Source organism: Anarhichas minor, unplaced genomic scaffold (assembly GCF_050575085.1).
Source record: "Anarhichas minor isolate MPS153535 unplaced genomic scaffold, ASM5057508v1 ptg000136l, whole genome shotgun sequence".
Lineage (NCBI taxonomy): Eukaryota > Metazoa > Chordata > Actinopteri > Perciformes > Anarhichadidae > Anarhichas > Anarhichas minor.
In genome coordinates, this window is record NW_027466582.1 from 16,263,705 (window position 1) to 16,281,436 (window position 17,732).

The window sequence follows — 17,732 nt, forward strand, 5'->3', positions numbered from 1 at the left end:
CCAATTGTGCGAAAAACATGTCTGTCGTGTGAGCTCATTTACTGTATGAGAATACACAGATGTTTTATCATTTTTGGCTCCATGAAGTCATTCCAGGTTTGTTGGATTTGTCAAGCATAAATACATAAGATTACATAGAAGTCTATGAGAAAATGACTCTACTTCTCTCTTGATTTATTACCTCAGTAAACATTGTAAACATGAGTTCATGGTCTCAATCTCTAGTTTCAAGTCTTCTTCAACACAGCATTTAGTAAATTATGTTCATTTAGAGTCAAATAGACCATAAAGCAGAGTATGCTTTAGGGCGGGGCTACCTTGTGATTCACTACCACTGCGTTGTTTTGGTCAGTGTTTTCGTCTCAGAGCTTTAACCCTTTCACAGTGTGTTCTCGGTTCATTAAATGGTAACATTTTAGTCTCCTAGAATGTCTTGTTTAGTGTTCGATTAGCTCCACCCTCCTCTCTCACCTCAAGATGGCGATGGCCCAAATGCCAAAGTCGAGGCTTCAGAACTGTAGTCCACGAAGCAATTTGACGAAGTTCTTTGGTCTTGAATGAATAGTTTTTTGTAAAAGTATTTTGTTATTAGACGCCAGTGTGTGATTTTGATAATCATGCACAACATGTGTTGGTGCTTGTGTTACTGTAACTCACAAAAATGGGTCTTGCCTTCTTACAATGCATTAAAAAAACTGAGAAAAGTTGTGTTCACGACACCTTCCAGCCCTACTGGTCACATTACCAAGCCACTATACAGTGTATGTTATTCATAAACTATATAGTCCGAGTTATACTAAAGTCTGAATATATAAGCTAGAAGTTGTGAATTCAGTGACGTAGACGTGCAAAATGCGTCTGTTGGATTTGAGAGCAGCAACCCTTGCAAATAACAAAAGTGAGACTTAGATGAATGAAATATGATGAAGCCGGATGTTCAATGGATTTGTTGTTGTGTTGCAGGCCAGAAAACGTGTCTCCACCTCCATGGCGTGTTCCCCTACATCTACGTGCCGTACGATGGCCTCGGCCAGCAGCCGGAGCGCTACCTGCGGCAGGTGGCCTTCAGCATCGACCGGGCCCTCAACGTGGCCATGGGAAACCCCGCCTCCAGCGCCCAGCACGTGTTCAAGGTGGTGCTGGTCTCCGGCATGTAAGTGACTCGTGATTTTCTAGTCTTACCAACACAACCGAGCTGACGGAAGCCGGGATTTCTTTTATTAAAGCTCATAGAATAACAAAGGCGTCCTTTATAACACCGAATGATCCAGGTTTACATGCTGATGTGGTCCGTCTCTTGTCTTTCAGGCCTTTCTATGGCTACCACGCTAAGGAGAAGCACTTTATGAAAATCTATCTGTACAATCCCCAGATGGTCAAAAGGTAAGGTTACGTCGAATCGATGCACTCTAATGCGAATGGAGATCATCCCGAGCTTGTTTGATGTCGCTGAACGCCACACGGCGTCCGCACGACTCCACCGGCTCACTAAATGGAAATCAATCGCTGCGTATTCAGTTGTACAAATTGATCGTGTGTGTGTGTGTGTGTGTGTGTGTGTGTGTGTGTGTGTGTGTGTGTGTGTGTGTGTGTGTGTGTGTGTGTGTGTGTGTGTGTGTGTGTGTGTGTGTGTGTGTGTGTGTGTGTGTGTGTGTGTGTGTGTGTGTGTTAAATGCACACGGGACGACTGTGAATTATTTGCCAGAGCGATCGCCGTTAGTGGTGACAAGGTGAGTGGAGTTGTGCAGCTGAATTAGTTCCTTGGCAGAGAGCCGAGTGACTCACAGGGAGGGAGAGAGAGGGGAGGGAGAGAGGCTTGAGGAGAGGACGATATACAGTGTATATATGGCGATGAGATTGGAGAGAGAGAGAAGAGAAAAGGCAGACTGGGGAAGAGAAAGAACAAGAGACCAAGGTAAAGAGTAAAGAGACTTGGAGTGGCAGGTCTGGGGTCCCTCGTCTCTGATCAGATGTGACCTTTTTAAAGGGGGACCGTGACTCCAGGAGACGGAGCTTAGACATCCACACAGTGAGCTGCTCTTCATCCGTGGAGCCGCCACTGTGAACGCAAGCTTTTCTGTGGTTGAGGATGGTTCTGGAAAAAAAGTCTTCTTTTTTTCTGTGTGGACATTCAACATAGATTTTAATAAAAGCCTTTTATATATTTGAAGAAGCGCTCCACGGATTTTAAATGTCAAAGGCAGTTTGATGACGTGTGAGCCTGTAAAAGCAGTTGTGTAACGTCTGAGGAGCTCTCACTATATCACAAATGCATCGAGCTCATACTGACTCGTGTAGCTGCTCCGGATATCTGTGACAATAGGGCCAATCTATTCAATTCAATTCTAGGTTTGTGTACTATATACGTTTTGAATTCCTGTGCGATTTGTTATTTTAATAATAAATGATAAACAATTCATTCAATTTGAATGTATTTATTTGTTACATTTTGTCACACAAAGTTAAGAAAGCAGCAATGCTGACACTAAAGACAACCCCAGTCTGTTCCACACAGTGAGGGGTGCAGCTTATTAATCAAACACTGGTATCAGATCGGTATTGGGACTGAAAAATAGAAAATAATCAATACAAAAATGCAAAAAGATCAGCTTTGTCAAATCTGAGAAAACTAAACTCATGCTTGGAAACTAAAAATAGAAACAGAAAATGAAATCCTGTGTTAAAAACGGTGGCTTTTGTGTAATTGTCTTTAGTAAGTAAGTGTGTTTTTTTTTTTTCCTTCCCCCGGGTGTCAGAAGTGTTTCATGATAGAATCTCGTCTGTGTGTTGCAGGGTGTGCGAGCTGTTACAGAGCGGAGCGGTGATGAACAAGAGCTACCAGCCTCACGAAGGCCACATCCCCTACCTGCTGCAGCTCTTCATAGACTACAACCTGTACGGCATGAACCTGCTTAACCTGGGGGCCGTCAAGTTCCGCAGGGGCCAGAACAAAGGTAAGGAGCGAAGGCCCCACTCGTCCCTCAACTCAAGGATAGTTTATTGCCATCATAATAAAATACATTGTGCTGCTGCCCCCGTCCACAGCAGCACATAACTTGCTTCTTGTGGTAAAAAAAAACGTTTTTACGGGTGACATCGTGCTCCACACGTTTTGTGTTTCCACTTTTTCCGCATGTGGCCCACTTGTTGTCTCTCGCTGGACTGCGTCGTTCCCCCCCCCCCCGGGCCCAGCAGGGGATGGGAGAGCAGGCCAGGGAACGCCGCCATGCCTCGTGTCATATCCAATTAGTCCTGAGCTCACCTCAGCCTCAGGATGCCTCTGTTGTCTTTTGGCAGCTCTCTCTGTTTTCATCTCCATTGTTGCCCCCTCGCTTCTTTTCACATGTCACTCTTAACTCTCTTTTTACTCCCGGGTCTCTGACCTCTTTGAATTTCCGCCTCTATTTTTCTCTCTTTGGTTACCCCCAGTTTCTGTCTCTGGTTCGTATTTTTTTTTTGCCATTTTGCCGTTTTCATCGCTACTCACCAAGGAGACAAAAGTCAAATCTAGTGGAAGCACACTGTCTCCTGGAAATCAGTCCAGGGAGCTGCTACAGAAACATCAGATTGTTAAAAGAATGAAACACAGAATGAAAAGGTATTTTGTGTATGTAGCAGGCACTCTGTCTTGTGTTTGCCTGAGTGACGCAGACTGACGATACAGAAGAACTTCATCTTCTACAGGTTCCTGCTGACGGCAGGCAAAAGTTGCATGCGTCACTTTGTGAAATGTGAACAAAACATTGGGAGTGCTCGTCAGGCGGATGTCTAATTTTAGCAACCCTGCACCCAGCTTTATAAAAATACATTTTCATCTTCCCTGTGGAACGAACGGTAATGTCATGTTCTTGTTTACCGTCTTATCTGTTACTGGGTAGCAAACAGGTGCCTTCATACGTCCAGCAGACACAGAGAGATGTTGTGTTTCTGTCAACCTGGAGAACGTAGGACCAATATTCACTCTTATTTAACTTCCCGAGGGCAAATGTTTGACTCTGTAGCTGCTAAAAGTTCCACCATGCTCATTAGTCATTTTTATTACTGGAGGTGTAGGTACAAATACTGCATCTGTAAGTTAAAAAATAATTTAATATTTAAAAAAAAAGATAATGTCTGAGCTCTTTCACTAGAAACGACTGCATAATGTTACCGGTAACTATTTTACCAAGAGTGGTGAGAGTTAACTAAACTAGTGAAGTTGCAAATCGCCCACAATGCAGCTAATAGTGGCTAATGTTAGCTTAAGTAGGGTATCGTTGTGTAGCTTGAGCTACTTTCACACTGTGATGAAGCATGTGTCAGATAAATACTGCGATTGCTTTGTGACAAAAATAGGATGATAAGTAAACACACTGTATGGCATAAGAGGACATGTTTGTCTTGGGGGGATGCATTGAGATCCGATCGCTCGGTGGCCATCTTTTTTTATTTCAACTAAGGATAAGGAATATTTGCAGTTTGCGTAATCCGTTTGAAATTCATACACTTAAGCGATAGCTCACACCTTTGAGCGTCACAGTGAATGAAATGATTTATTTTCTCGGTCTATAGCAAGCTAACTGATTAATTTCCTCGGCACGAATAAGTAAATTAAATCTATCAAAGGTTTCCGAACAACAAATGTATTTAAAGCAACTGACTCTTGAATGACTTGAAGCATAATGTTCCGTTATCAAGTCATTGTCATTCATGGCCACGGTAGCTGCTCTTCATCAAAAGTTCTCAATTCAAGAAACATTGACGCTGCTAAGCAGCTGCATTAGGGAGCCGTCACAGCGCATCCATGTCCCGTCACAGCGCATCCATGTCCCGTCACAGCGCATCCATGTCCCGTCACATTCCCTCTATTCTCTGTTCTCAGGGTGGGCAGCAGAACCTTCATTTAGCTCGTCCTTAGCCAGCAGATGATGTTTCAAGTGTGTACTGCCTCTTTAAAAGTGGGGACCCGGGTTTCTGCTCTCCGGCCGGTGAACCACACAGTCCCTGGGGCCTCACAGTGGGAGTGGCAGACTGAGGGGGATTCCTCCTCAGATCTCCCCTCTCCCGCCCCGTCTCCCCTCCTTTCTGATGGAGACTAAACCCCCTGATTGCTGACTCTGTTTGGTCACAGCTTAGTCCTAAACTCAGACCAGCTCATCATTGCCAATCGGACCTGTCTTCGTCCCCCTCCCCCACCTCGCTCCCAGAGGACTTATCCAGCCCAGCAGGGACACCGTTACGCGTGAGGGGGTTAATGATTCCGGGCAGGAAATTCCTCACTTGGCTTTAATAAAGTTTTTTTTGTTTTTTTTTAATCCTCACGCTTGACTCCCCTCCGACTAAAGCAGAGTTCCCATGTTTGATCCACCTCTACGTTGATGCAATCAATGGGATCAATGCGCCGTGCAACAAAGAAAGTAAAACACCCAATAGTTACACCTGTTTACATTTGCTGCTCCCCGCGAGCTCCAACTTGAAAGCAAGTTCATCTGGGGTAAAGTGGAGGAGTGATGAAAGGGTTTGGACTGGTAAAAAGGGCTTGTTGAAGATGAATAGAAGCCGTTAGTGTGTTTTGAAGTCCGCTGCACAGCTTGAACACTCTGCTTCAAAACTGTTCAAGTGCTTAAAGTACAAGTAGAATGTATCCTTGAAATGACCCACGTGACAAAGCGACGCTAACGAGGGCTTCTCATTGTACCGAACTATACTTTAACGCATTCTTACTCTTATTTTTTTAGTAGTTCTGGCAAACTGTGGTGTCATTGATAAAGTTCAAAAGCAAAAACACATTCAACTATTATTAACAGAAGTGATTAGCCCAGCTGTCCGTTATAAACTCCAATCACACTTTGACCTCCTGTACTCGCTGCAGGGTTGAGCACACACTGTTTCTGTCAACAACTGGGGTTTATTATAGAGATGCACAGATTGCAATTTATTGGCCAATTGAGTTTCTTTCTTTTGTCTGACCTGCAGATTTCTATTCGGATTGTTTTTTTTTTGCATTTTTTAAATCGACAGCAAGGTTCCAGACCAACTTTTTTCACCATCGTCCCAAAAACTCATTTCAACCTTTCCGAAGTCAATGTAAGCTGTCAGAAGTTCTGACTGTTGTCATTGTCATCTACAGTGGTTATGTGCATAAAAACACACCGTTCAAATGAATAGGAATCAAATGATTGTATTTATATTTAAAGGTGCAACGTACGAGGCATTTCTGTTGCCTCTCAACATGGCGACAGCAGAGCCGGCTTTGATTTAATTAGTAATCTTAAGGTCCAGCCTTTCATGCCTTTTCTTTTCATCTCATTCTTCCGTTGCAGGTGATTAATCTCACTTATATTCACGCTCATATTTGCCACAAAGACGTACAGTATATGTTGAATATCTCCCCATGGGAAAAGCAAGTGAGGATTGTAGTTTTTGCTGCCGTCTTGTCACACAGACAGGAGGTCTTTCTGTCCTCACAGTACCGTGTTTTCTACCGTGTGTTTTTTTTCTAGGAGGCGCAGCGGCGCTCCCAGACAGGCCGACTCCCAGCGGTCGTCCCAGCATCAGCCCCTGGAAGAGCCCCTGCACCTCCAAGCTCAACGACAGCACCCTCGGGGGCACGTTTGTCCGCTGGGAGGAGAACGCCATACCCTGGTGAGTCCTGCCTGCACCCTAGAAAGGTTTATCTGAAGATCAATTCCATACCCGACATGTTGTGATCCACTAAGGTAAGGCTCGATTCAAGATGAATAACTCGGCTCTCGTGATCTTTGCCGCCATCTTGACTGTAAACGGAACACAAGGGTCAGCTAGAGTCCACGTGACTTAAACTTGGTCTTCAGAGACACATCGGCTCTGTGCAGACGTCTGCGTACCTTTATTCTGTTGTGATCGCACCGACTCGTCCATGTCGCCACTACACTACAAGTGGTAGCTTAGCAATCTATTGCGCATGCGTTTGACTCCAGGAAGTATCTCCTTGCGGCGATCTGCACTCCGAGTACTCTTTTCTATTTTTTCTATTGTTATTAATGTTAATTTTTCCATTTTGGAAGATATGTTTTCCCCCCCTGTTCTCACCAATCCTCCTGTCTCATTATGTTAATTATACAATTTATTAACGATAATCACACTTTAATTACCCCATCGTCATTTAGCTTCCCATGTCTCTAAAATAAAATGGTGCCTGACAAAGAAAGAAAAAGTCACAAAAGTCCCACTTTCTTTATTCCTTACATTAATTGTGAGTCAGCAGTACGACGTGATTTACTGTAGCACCTCTTGAAGCGTTTTAATAGCACTTGTTTCCGTCTTCCCGCAGCTCCCTAATCCTGGACGAGGTGGAGAAGCAGAGCACCTGTGAGCTGGAGGTCGACGCTGTGGCTGTAGACGTCCTCAACCGCTTGGAGATTGAAAGTAAGACCACTCAGGACAACGTCCCCACCCGCCGCACCTTTGCCACAGTATTCCAGGCCAATCCGAGACAGGGGGGGACATAAAGGTGGAAGGTCGTCTGCTGACTCATCGGCGCTGAAGATGACGCACGTTTGGCTGAGCTGACCGAGAGAACACAGCTGATCTCCACACACAGTATCCATTAGCAGCCCTAAACATAAACGCCGTGGAGCCGAGCTAACGCCTCCTGTCACAGGGGAGCGGAGAGTTGAACAGACGAGGGACTCCAGGATGGAGAGATATTTCACAGAACTGAACAAAACCCATAAAGCCGGATGGCATTATCTGACAAAGCCGCGCACACCCAGAACACATGCAACTATTGCTTGTGTTTGGTTATGCATCTATCTGCAGAATGTGCCTAAATCTCAGGATTTAGTGACTTTGTCTTTGGGCTCTTTGTTGCTTTTTTTCAAATATGTCAAGTTTTTTATTTTTTTTTAGACCAAATTGGATTTTTCGCCTTTTCTTTCTTATCCCGAACCACAGCTGTGCTGTGGTTGGCATTTTGTGGTTGGCTTCATTCTCACTGGCATTCTCACTGGCATTGGAAGCCATACGTGTGCAGAGTTTGTTGGTGCAGCTTTAAAAGAGCAGCTCAGTAAACATGTCCTTGTCAGTATGAGGGCCCTCAAGTTCTGCTGAATGTTTCTTTTTTCTTTCTCCACATGGAAGCTGTAAGTACACAGTTAGTCCTTATGATTTAAATCAGGCTGGACGCAAAACCGTAAACCACAACAAGCATCTGTCTGAGTGAAGAGAGGAGAGGCCTCTCCAGGGCAGGCAGTGTTCTGACTCATACTTTTCCATCTGCTCTATAGCTGTGAATTAAACCCGCACTGTTGGAAATGTATGAATGAACAGTATGAATGGGTTGAGTTTTACAGTTCGCTCTAGCGTCGCTTTGATTCATCAGGTCTGCTTGGGCGTAAAAAAGATCCTTCTGCGTTGTAGGTTAAAAACTTGGGATGGTATTGTTAGCTGACCCACTGTGCTGTGACTCTCCTCTGTTCCCAGATCAGATCGGCAGGAACCCGGGCCTGCAGAACATCTGGGAGGACGAGAAGCAGAGGAGGAGAGAGAAGAACCAGGTCTCCCAGATAGAAACCCCCGAGTCACAAGGTGAGCAGATCCTCAGTGGAAACTACTCTAAACACAGTTGACTTTTCTTCTTTCATCTCAATGCTATTGTAACTAGAAATGATGGCTGAAAACAACACCTAAGTTGTACGAAATTGTAATTACCTTATGGGTTGGAGAACCTAAAATGAGTGGAGGTGTTGAAACATGGAGGTTTATAAAACACTTCAAATTCAAAATGATGTCCCCCTTCATGTCTTATCTTAAACACTCGTCAAGAAAAGATGTGAGATGCTAGGGGAATCCGACGGCTGGATGTTTTTATTGTTAACACTCAGAATATGAGTACAATGCAGTTTAATTCAATTAAGGCTTCCTGTCCAAGACAGAATCACACCTCCTAAGGATGGCGGTTTCAATTTATCCCGTGCCGTATGGTGCTTAGCTTTTAAATGTTGCCGCCGCAAAGAACTGTGGGACGGCATCATCTGCTTTCCTTTCCGAAAGGGTGGTCCAGTGTCTCCTCTGCTAAAGGCTCTAAGAAAGGAGGCACTGAGGCGCCTTTTCTCAGCATTTAGAGGATTCGACCAGCTCTCATCGTGGCTGTCTCTTAAATACCTGCAGGTCATTTCACTCAGTTAGGAACCCTCCTAACAACTTTATCCTCTAACCACACATGGGAGCTTTAATCTTTCTTCCCCCCCCCACACACACACACAGGGAACTGGCATGGCAACAGGGTGATAAATAATCACAGGCCCATCTGCTGTTGATGATGAAACAAGTTTGCTTTCACATGTGTGGGCCGAGATCCAGGTACACAGGGTTTGGAGAGAGGATACGTTAATGTCCAGATCTACCGAGATTACAGTTTCTACAGAAAATATATATATAATAAAGTAAATGTATAAAACATTTAGTTGTACAGTCATGGAATGTAGGATTACACCCAGTTTTATTGTTGTGCTTCAGCGATATAACTCCACTGACAGCGACCACTACCGGCGTACACGGCGGCAATTACCGACCGCGATGTAGCTAAGAATTTGCGGTGTGGAAAAACTCTGGGAATGTTACAGGAACGAGGCATCGCACTGTTGAAACCGTTTGTCTGATGTTTTCCAGATCGTGGGTTCGTCACTTCGACGGAGAGCGAGAAAATCTTCATGAAGAGGTTCAAGGAGATCCTGAAGGAGAACGAGTTTGACGTGTAAGTTCCTCGTCCTTCCCCCCTCCGCTCTGTCGAGGCGGGACCGACGGGCTCGCCGGAGTGTTTCGGGACAACTTCGATTTTAAAGTCACTGTTGGACGTTTGTCCCTTTTTTACTGAGGAAAGCCAGAGTCGCTGGCAAGAAGCTGGAACTTATGAAACAATGCATTTATAAATAAGCACAAGATGCTTCCACTCACGTCAGCGGACCGCAGTGTCCGACCACATTCATCACGAGTTTCTCTCGTCTTTGATTCTCTGTGTGGAACTGAAATCTCTTCCCTGTGCCTCTTGGCTTCGTGTCAGCGCCTTTTGTCCTCTCGGGGCAGAGAGGGAGGGAGCAAGTGAAGTCAGAGCCGACGTAGCGAAGGGGGCGGAGACAGAACAGGCGTAGCGCGGAAGAAAAAAAAGGGGGGGGAGAGTAAAACGATGTCGACAAGGTTACGCTCCCCCTCCCTCCCGCTCCCACGATGTACAGGCATGAAAGTATTTCCTGTTATAAATTATAGTTCAGTCGTGGCCCCGGCAGCCGTGCATTCCTCTGCATTGGATCCAGATGGCTTCTATTCACTAACCTCTGATATCAGACAGGAATGGGGGGGGGGGGCAGGCAGGCAGGCAGGCAGGCAATGTGGTGTGGGAGAAGTGTGGGCTTTCGATGTGGAGTGATGGAACACACACACGCACACACACACACACACACACAGCTCTCTCACTGCCTGACTGTCTCCGTCCCTCTGTCTGTTAATACTCACACGCAGCCCTCCTCTCTGCTCTATTATGCGTCGCTATTGTTGCTGCTGTGTTCTCAAGGTCTCACTCAGCACTGCAGGCTTTGCTGGAAATTTCAAATTTCATTTTAATGCGTTTAGGAGTGGGGGGGGGGGTATGTTTTGGCGTGTAAGCTCTTGATAATTTATCGATCAACGACGTATACCAAATACTTTCTGGTTGTCTCTGGGCAACAGTGTTAACCTAACCTGCCAGATGGTTTGCTACACAGAACCATCTCAGCAGCCGTGACTGGAAAGTGTCTGGAAAAGGCAGGTACTTTTCAAAAACACATGGCATGTGATTGGATAAAACCACCTGTCAATCAAACTCTTACCAATCAGGAGAAGAGTGACTTTTCCATTGAGAAGAGCCTTCAGTGCCGTCCTTCATTACTCTCCACTTCTGATAGAACTGAAGCTCTTGCAGCATCTAAGCTAACCTCTCTGTGGCTCCTCACAGGACGCCCATTGGTCCGGCCTCTTGTGGTTTGGACACAAACGCATTGCTTGAAACCTGACGAGATGGATTCTCTCGTGATATCACGAGACTCCAGCTGCCTTCTAAAGGAAACAACAATGTGCCATATGAGTATAAAAACAAAAGTAAGCCAGAGGGAAACGTTATGAGGTGAAAACAAGCAACATATGCCCCATAAAAGTTGTATTTGAAAGCCCTTCACCAAATGCTGTGGTAAATATGGATCATTGTTGGTTGGAAAAAATAATTCTGCAAGGACCAAGACTGCAGTACCGCCTCTCAAACCTGATTGGTGGATCCAGTCTCCCTCCCTGTCTCTGTCCTCTCTCTCAGAGGGAGGAGACCCAGACCATTATGAGGCATGATGGTTTTTGGGTCGTCCGTCCCACCTGTTCTCGTAACGCCTGAAGAGAATTTTTCCAAATTTGGCAAAAATGTCCGCCTTGACTCGAGGATGAACTGATCAGAACTTGGTGGTCAAAGGTCACTGTGACCTTACAAAACACGTTTTTGGCCATAACCCAAGAATTGATAATGACAATTTCATTAGTCCTAATAAGATAAAATGATGGCAATGAAGTGATGACATTTTCTGACATGGCCGTAAACTGCAACGTGACTTGTAGGTGGAGGCATTGAACCTCAAGGGGATCATTCTAGTTCCTTCTTTACACTGTAAAATGTCCTGCTTGGTATCTTGGTCACACTCTTTCATATAACAAAGAATGTTTATCATGATTGTTTGTTCAGAACAAACATCATTATCACATTCCTTAAACCTCCACATATCTGTATCAGCATTATCCAGTATCGCCTGACCCCTTAAACCAAAGCAATGTTGCCTTCAAGCCCACATCAATAGTTTACCCCTTGACCAGGGTCATCATTTAAATCATAGTACATCTCCATCATTGAGCACATTGTCCTAAAAACTATCCTAACTGCACAATTCTCCAGGTTTTACCAGTTAAAGTGGCGGTTTTTTCCCCTATGGCTCGAGGGTATCATGTGCTGCACAGATGGAAAAGCCTATTTAGGAAAATTTGTGATATTGAGCTATATAACTAAAATTAACCTGACTTGATAATGTTGCCTTGAGGCAACAAAGGGGAAATTCTGTGTGTAAACAGTCAATGGAAAGTATGTCCCCACTCTAAGATGTAACGATGTACCCACCATAGCTCCTCATTTCATTCATCAGAAACATTTCATTAAATATTACAACATCTAAAAATGGAAATATTTGTGAATGGGAGGGGTTTCTGGTACCTCAGTGCAATGATATCTTTCCATTCCTCTTTCTCCACCCTCCTTGTATTTCTGTCTTTTTGTCAGTCCCGCCATTAAAACTGTCACATCAAAGCAGAGCCAGTAAAGGCAGCGAGCGAGGGGGCGTGGCTCGCTGGCGAAATGTGTTAATCGCTGCGGTAATCTCCCGACGCCTGCCGGGCCTCGCTCCCTCGTCGCCCGCTAAAGTCGTTAGCTGGCAGACTAATTAAGAGACAGCCAGACGGTGGCACGTGCACGCCGGCTCTCTGGAGCCCTTTCCTCACACGGCACTCGGCAGAGAGAACTCTCTGAATGACAATGAGACTGCAGTAAAAATCTCTCTCGCTGTCGTCCTCGCCTCAAGACGCTGGAATGGCAGCGAGACGCCAGCCGATAACAGACCATTGATTTCATGTGTTTTTCATCATTCATCACCTCTGTAAAAAAACAATCATTTACCGGGTTGGATTCATCGTTTTAGTGCAAGAAGCCGTTATCTCAGTCTCTCACTGGCTGTAACTCGTCACTAAATGCAGCCGCGTGTCTCTCTGAACAGTGTTTTCTTTCTTCCTCTGCTGGGCTCAGACACTGTGGTACACAGCTTCACCTGTCTGGTGTTCGCAGTGTGTGTCATCACAGTGTGTTTCTAAAGCCCCTTTCCCACCGGACAAAAACAAAACACTTAACACCTGCTAGCATCTGGCTTTTGTCTTCAGTGGGAGAGGTTACAATCAGCTTTCATTCTTGGGGAAAACATGACTCTGCGTGAGTCACGGGTATTGATTCATCCAGCTCTCATCTCGGCGGTGATGGAAACATGACACCAGGGTGGACGCGCTAATATTCACCCCCCTCTTTTCCGGCGCAATGCTATGTGACCCACGTTGAAGTGAATATATAATAAATTAAATCTACATGGATTTGAAAATGACAATTTATTAACGTACAAAACATAAAAATTAACCAGACATATAAATATATATATATATAATAGTAATTTTAACTTGCTGGTCATCAAACATAATCGACAGAAACATAATATAACTCATGAAAACCATCTTGGTTAGTCTTTCCTCTGCTCCAACAACCACCAACTCTGGTTTGGTCAAAATAAACCCAAAGTTCAGGAGTTTGATGTGAAAAGAAACGGCGCTTATATGCGCTCCTTAAAGCCACCAGACTCTATTGACAGAGGCAGTAATTTTTACCTGTAAAACACATTTGACTCAAATTCTACAGAAACAAAATAAGACTCATCAAAATCCTCCTGGTTCGTACTGTTTCAGCAATCGCCAGCTCTGGTTTGAGAGTTTGAAAGAGAGACGGAATAACGGATATTTTTGAAAAAGGAGGAACCACCGGAACATTTTTTACTGTTTACTAACTCTGTTTCCCGGCACGACAGAAAAGCAATGGGAAAGGAGTCCACACCTTTTTTCTATATATATTTTTTTTTGAAGGTTTTCGCATATTCAAAGAAAACCTGCGTATATGCACGAATTTTGACGGAAAACAAGCTTGAATTCATCCTGGGAAAATTGACTGTGCATGGCTGCAGCCGCTGAGTCGCTGGAGCAACAGGTAGTTGAATTAGTAGCTTGAGGGCATCACATATTAAGTTCCTCCTGCTCGTTGTAGGATTTAAACTTGTAACTTCACGGGCACGAGGCTCCAATGTGAAAAAACCGTCTTCCACACGAGGTTTAGCTCAGCCCAGCAGCAGCACCTAAAATGGAACTCGTTTTTTCATTTTCTTTTTCTTTTTTATGACCGTTCCTGTGAAATTTGTTCCACTCGTGAGCAGCTGCCGCCCGGCTGGTCTGCATTTCAATATTTCAGAGTCACTAAGTGGTGAGTTGCTAGGCGATGCAGCAGGGCAGCATGGGTAAGGGAGCGTGATCGGCAGCTTGTAGCTGAGAGCGATCTGGGGGGATACAGAGCCCGAGCTGGCTGCCTGCCCGTTTTCCATTCATATTCTCTCTCTAATGCACACACACACACAGCACTTAGCAGGCTAGAGACGCTCTACACACATGTGCAGCCACACACACACACACACACACACACTACCTCCGTGTACACATACACGCAGAGTAAACAGAGCACTTCCCCTGATTAAGACCCACAGTAAAGAGATGATAATAAAACATGACTGTATGGGGGCCAGATACCAGAAGGTCCTCTGCTTTGTGGTTCAGGTAACGGCCAAGCTGACTGAACTGCCGATGCTCATGTGTTTGCAATGAATAGAAGAGACTTCCATAATGTGGCATTTTAGCAGGAATTTTCATCATGCAGAAATGGCCTCAATTTTCCCGTCTCTCTCTCTGCTCAGGACACGAGGTTCGTCCGTTAGCGACGGGGAGGACCAAGAGGATCTTCTGGGTGAAATGACCCTCCATTCCAACCCGCTGACCCCCGAGGGACTGCTGTGCACTCCGGCTAATGCTGTGGAGGCGCACGGGCAATCGCAGCCAGGTGAGGAAAACCGCCCTTCTACTGTTCAGGATGCATGAAAATAGACACCAAGTATCTGTAACGGAGAGTTGCCAAATTAAATCTCACACAAAGAGCAATATGGCAGAAATCACAGTCAGTAGTTTACCCCAGCAAACTCACAAAGAGTGATTTTATATATTTTCTTATGCCAAGTGTCTGAACCCCCACCTTCAGTCCGGCCCGGAGCCTCCAGTTGTATCGCTTGGTGTTAAATGGACCTTGAGGTGTGACTGTTTTGTCAAAAACTAAAGGGGGAGGAACCAAAGATGTAAGTCATTCTGTTAACAGCCTTTCATTCTCTTTATGAGACGGAGCAACCATCCGAAGGTTTGCCTTCTCTCGCCCCTGAGTAAGAGACGTGTGCCTTGCCATCATTGATAGCTGAGCTCATCGTTGCATATGTTCATTCGTTATGTTTTGCGTTGCATCACAGCACATGTCTGGTGTTTTTTCAAAGGGGGGAGACTACTGAACTTGGGATAAACACAAGCAGACCAATCACAGCTCCCGCAGTCTCTTCATAGGGTCTCCGTAGCTGCCATAGCCCACTTTGGGATTTGCATTAGCCTAATCTGCCTGCACTCTCTCTGCCAAGGCTCCTGCAGGCGCACAGAAACACATTGACCTCATGCTGAACCACAGTGTTACTGCTGCGTTGGTGTGTGTGTGTGTGTGTTGCGGACCCTTCTTTTTTTCTCGATGATCTCAATCAAGGTCTGCCTGAGTCATACAGTGTGATGTTTCAGTGATGCTAACAGTAATCTTGTTTCCCTGCCCTCCCCCACCCCCCCTGTCCCAGACTCTTTGAGGAGCAGTGGTAAAGTCCCAGAGGAGGCTGTCGTGGATGAGGAGGCCATCTTGAGTCTCCTGGAGAACAGTCAGACCTTCCTCCCGCTCTCCCAGACCTCCAACCACTCTCCTCTGTTAGGTACGTAGCCACTTAGATCCACGCAACTCTCCAGTTATTTGGTTTACATATCTCTTTAAAACCTACATTGACGTGAAGCCGTGTCTGTATCATGAATAGACTCATTTTTTAATCAGTGTTTTGTAGTTGTGTTCCAAGACTCTAATGCACAGATGTCGCACACATATCGCTAGAACCAACGCAACGGACTCTTCCCAGTGTATCTCTGATGTCCATTAAGAAATTAGAAATCTTAATCATCATTTTTAGACGCTTTCTTGAGTATACAAAGTAACAGAATCAACAAACGCAACATGACCTTTTATGGTGTCGATTCACCAAACTGTAAAGAAATAACAGAAACGGGTATCGAGGCGAAGCAGAGGCCCACTCCGCACTCACTACTGCGTGAGCAACACGGTCGTTCAGAAGCGGTCTTGGGTCTCAAGCTCCCTCACACGATGCTAATTAAAAAGAAAACCCCTCAAGTAAAAACAAAGGAGAATCTAAAATAGTGCTTCTTCTGACATTACTAAGAGAGTCCCACCAACATGGACCACTAACTCTCTCCTATGTTCATTCACATACAGGTATTCGTGAGGTGTTGACAAATTGTGAATAAATACATCCATAATTGACAAATTGATAGACTTTCTAAATAGCGCAGCTTACCTTGGAAATTTTGATATATGGCGTATAGACGTGGTGACTAATGCTGAAAGCCCGTAAATAACAGGCGTAAAAGACTAGGGTTCATTTATCGCTTTGATTTAATTGGTTTAATGACTTTTTAAATGCTTTGTTTTTGTTGTCTGTGCAGACGGCAGCCAGGACCAAGCCATCATCGATCTGCTGGCAGGGCTGGAGAACGACGGTTTCTGCAGGACCCCCGTTAGGCAGAATTCCCAGTCCCAGTCACTTCCTGGTGCCGGGAGCTGCCACTGCAACAGCGACGAGGAGGAGGAGGGACCGGAGCTGGACAAGGTGGAGGCCGAGCTCAGCGTGGTGATGTCACAGCGGTGGGACAACGAGCCTCCCGAGAACTCACCCTCACCAAGGCAAGTTTGTCTCTCTCGTATCTGAGTGAGAGATTAGCAGAGATTTTGTTTCATGAAACCATCAGATAGTTAGTTGTTCATCTAATACACGTTTTCACCATTTGTTCTGCCCTTGAAACAGCTCAGCTTAGTCACAAATGTTGGAAGAATACAAACATTACAAGTGGAAAAGAAATGAGTGTATACAGTGGTAATAATGTGCAGATGAGAGACTGGAGATGGATATTTGTTGTACCAACAGAAATGTGATTGCTGCTCTGAGTATTTTAAATTATCAAGACAGAGTTGGCACTGACTGTCTTGTTTACTTATTCTTTGATCAGGAAGATTTTCATTTGAATGATAGTTTTGCAAACCCAATTCTTTAGTTTGGCAGCTTGTGCTTACACATTGGAGAGATGCGATTTCTTTGGTTAAATGTTTTTTTTTTTTTTTTTTACAATTTAACACAAAGCACGATGAAAAATCTGGACCTGAATGTCAAACAGCAGCTGATCTGGCAGAAATTTTGCCCGATTCTTATAGTAAACAGTCCGGGGCGATCAATTTTGGGGTTGAAATTTGGATAAGTCTGTACAGTCTCTGCCCATCTTAATGAATAGTAATGTAAGTAAATACAGCATCACGGTATTTGTGTGTGTGTGTGTGTGTTCTGCTTGAGTGCGAGCGGGAGCCAGCAGACACTAAGCAGTGTGCTTGTGCTTTGTTTGACAAGTGCTCCTCTTATGCCCCCGTGCACAGGCCCGCTGTGAAGGAGCCAGACGACGGCTTCAGCGACGAGCAGCATGAGTCCTCCGACGAAGACATGGAGTGGAGTGGGAGCAGCTCTCTGTTCGCCAACCTGTCCATCCCCCAGCTCGACGGGGCCGCAGACGAGAGCAGCGGTGAGTCACCTCATGCTGTGACGTGCTGAGACGGCACTTGAATGTCATTCTGCTTTTGATGCTTATCTTACATCCCCCCGCTGGTGTTCCATCAAGGATATCAGAATACAGATCTGACTGCAGCTGCACAATAACAATCTCGGTTGACG

The 17,732-nt window shown here is 45.1% G+C and overlaps 1 protein-coding gene across 2 annotated transcripts in view; it reads left to right on the top strand.

The window, feature by feature from the left end:
- The window catches only part of rev3l (REV3 like, DNA directed polymerase zeta catalytic subunit), a 60,685-nt gene that overhangs the window by 23,868 nt on the left and 19,085 nt on the right, over nucleotides 1–17,732 (top strand). For both annotated transcript variants that reach the window (XM_076083698.1, XM_076083699.1), the window contains exons 2-12: nucleotides 964–1,153; nucleotides 1,309–1,383; nucleotides 2,794–2,954; nucleotides 6,483–6,624; nucleotides 7,292–7,386; nucleotides 8,443–8,547; nucleotides 9,631–9,715; nucleotides 14,571–14,713; nucleotides 15,534–15,662; nucleotides 16,462–16,699; nucleotides 17,441–17,583. In XM_076083698.1, coding sequence (XP_075939813.1) covers nucleotides 964–1,153; nucleotides 1,309–1,383; nucleotides 2,794–2,954; nucleotides 6,483–6,624; nucleotides 7,292–7,386; nucleotides 8,443–8,547; nucleotides 9,631–9,715; nucleotides 14,571–14,713; nucleotides 15,534–15,662; nucleotides 16,462–16,699; nucleotides 17,441–17,583 — 1,506 coding nt within the window. The remainder of the gene's footprint in view (nucleotides 1–963; nucleotides 1,154–1,308; nucleotides 1,384–2,793; nucleotides 2,955–6,482; nucleotides 6,625–7,291; nucleotides 7,387–8,442; nucleotides 8,548–9,630; nucleotides 9,716–14,570; nucleotides 14,714–15,533; nucleotides 15,663–16,461; nucleotides 16,700–17,440; nucleotides 17,584–17,732) is intronic.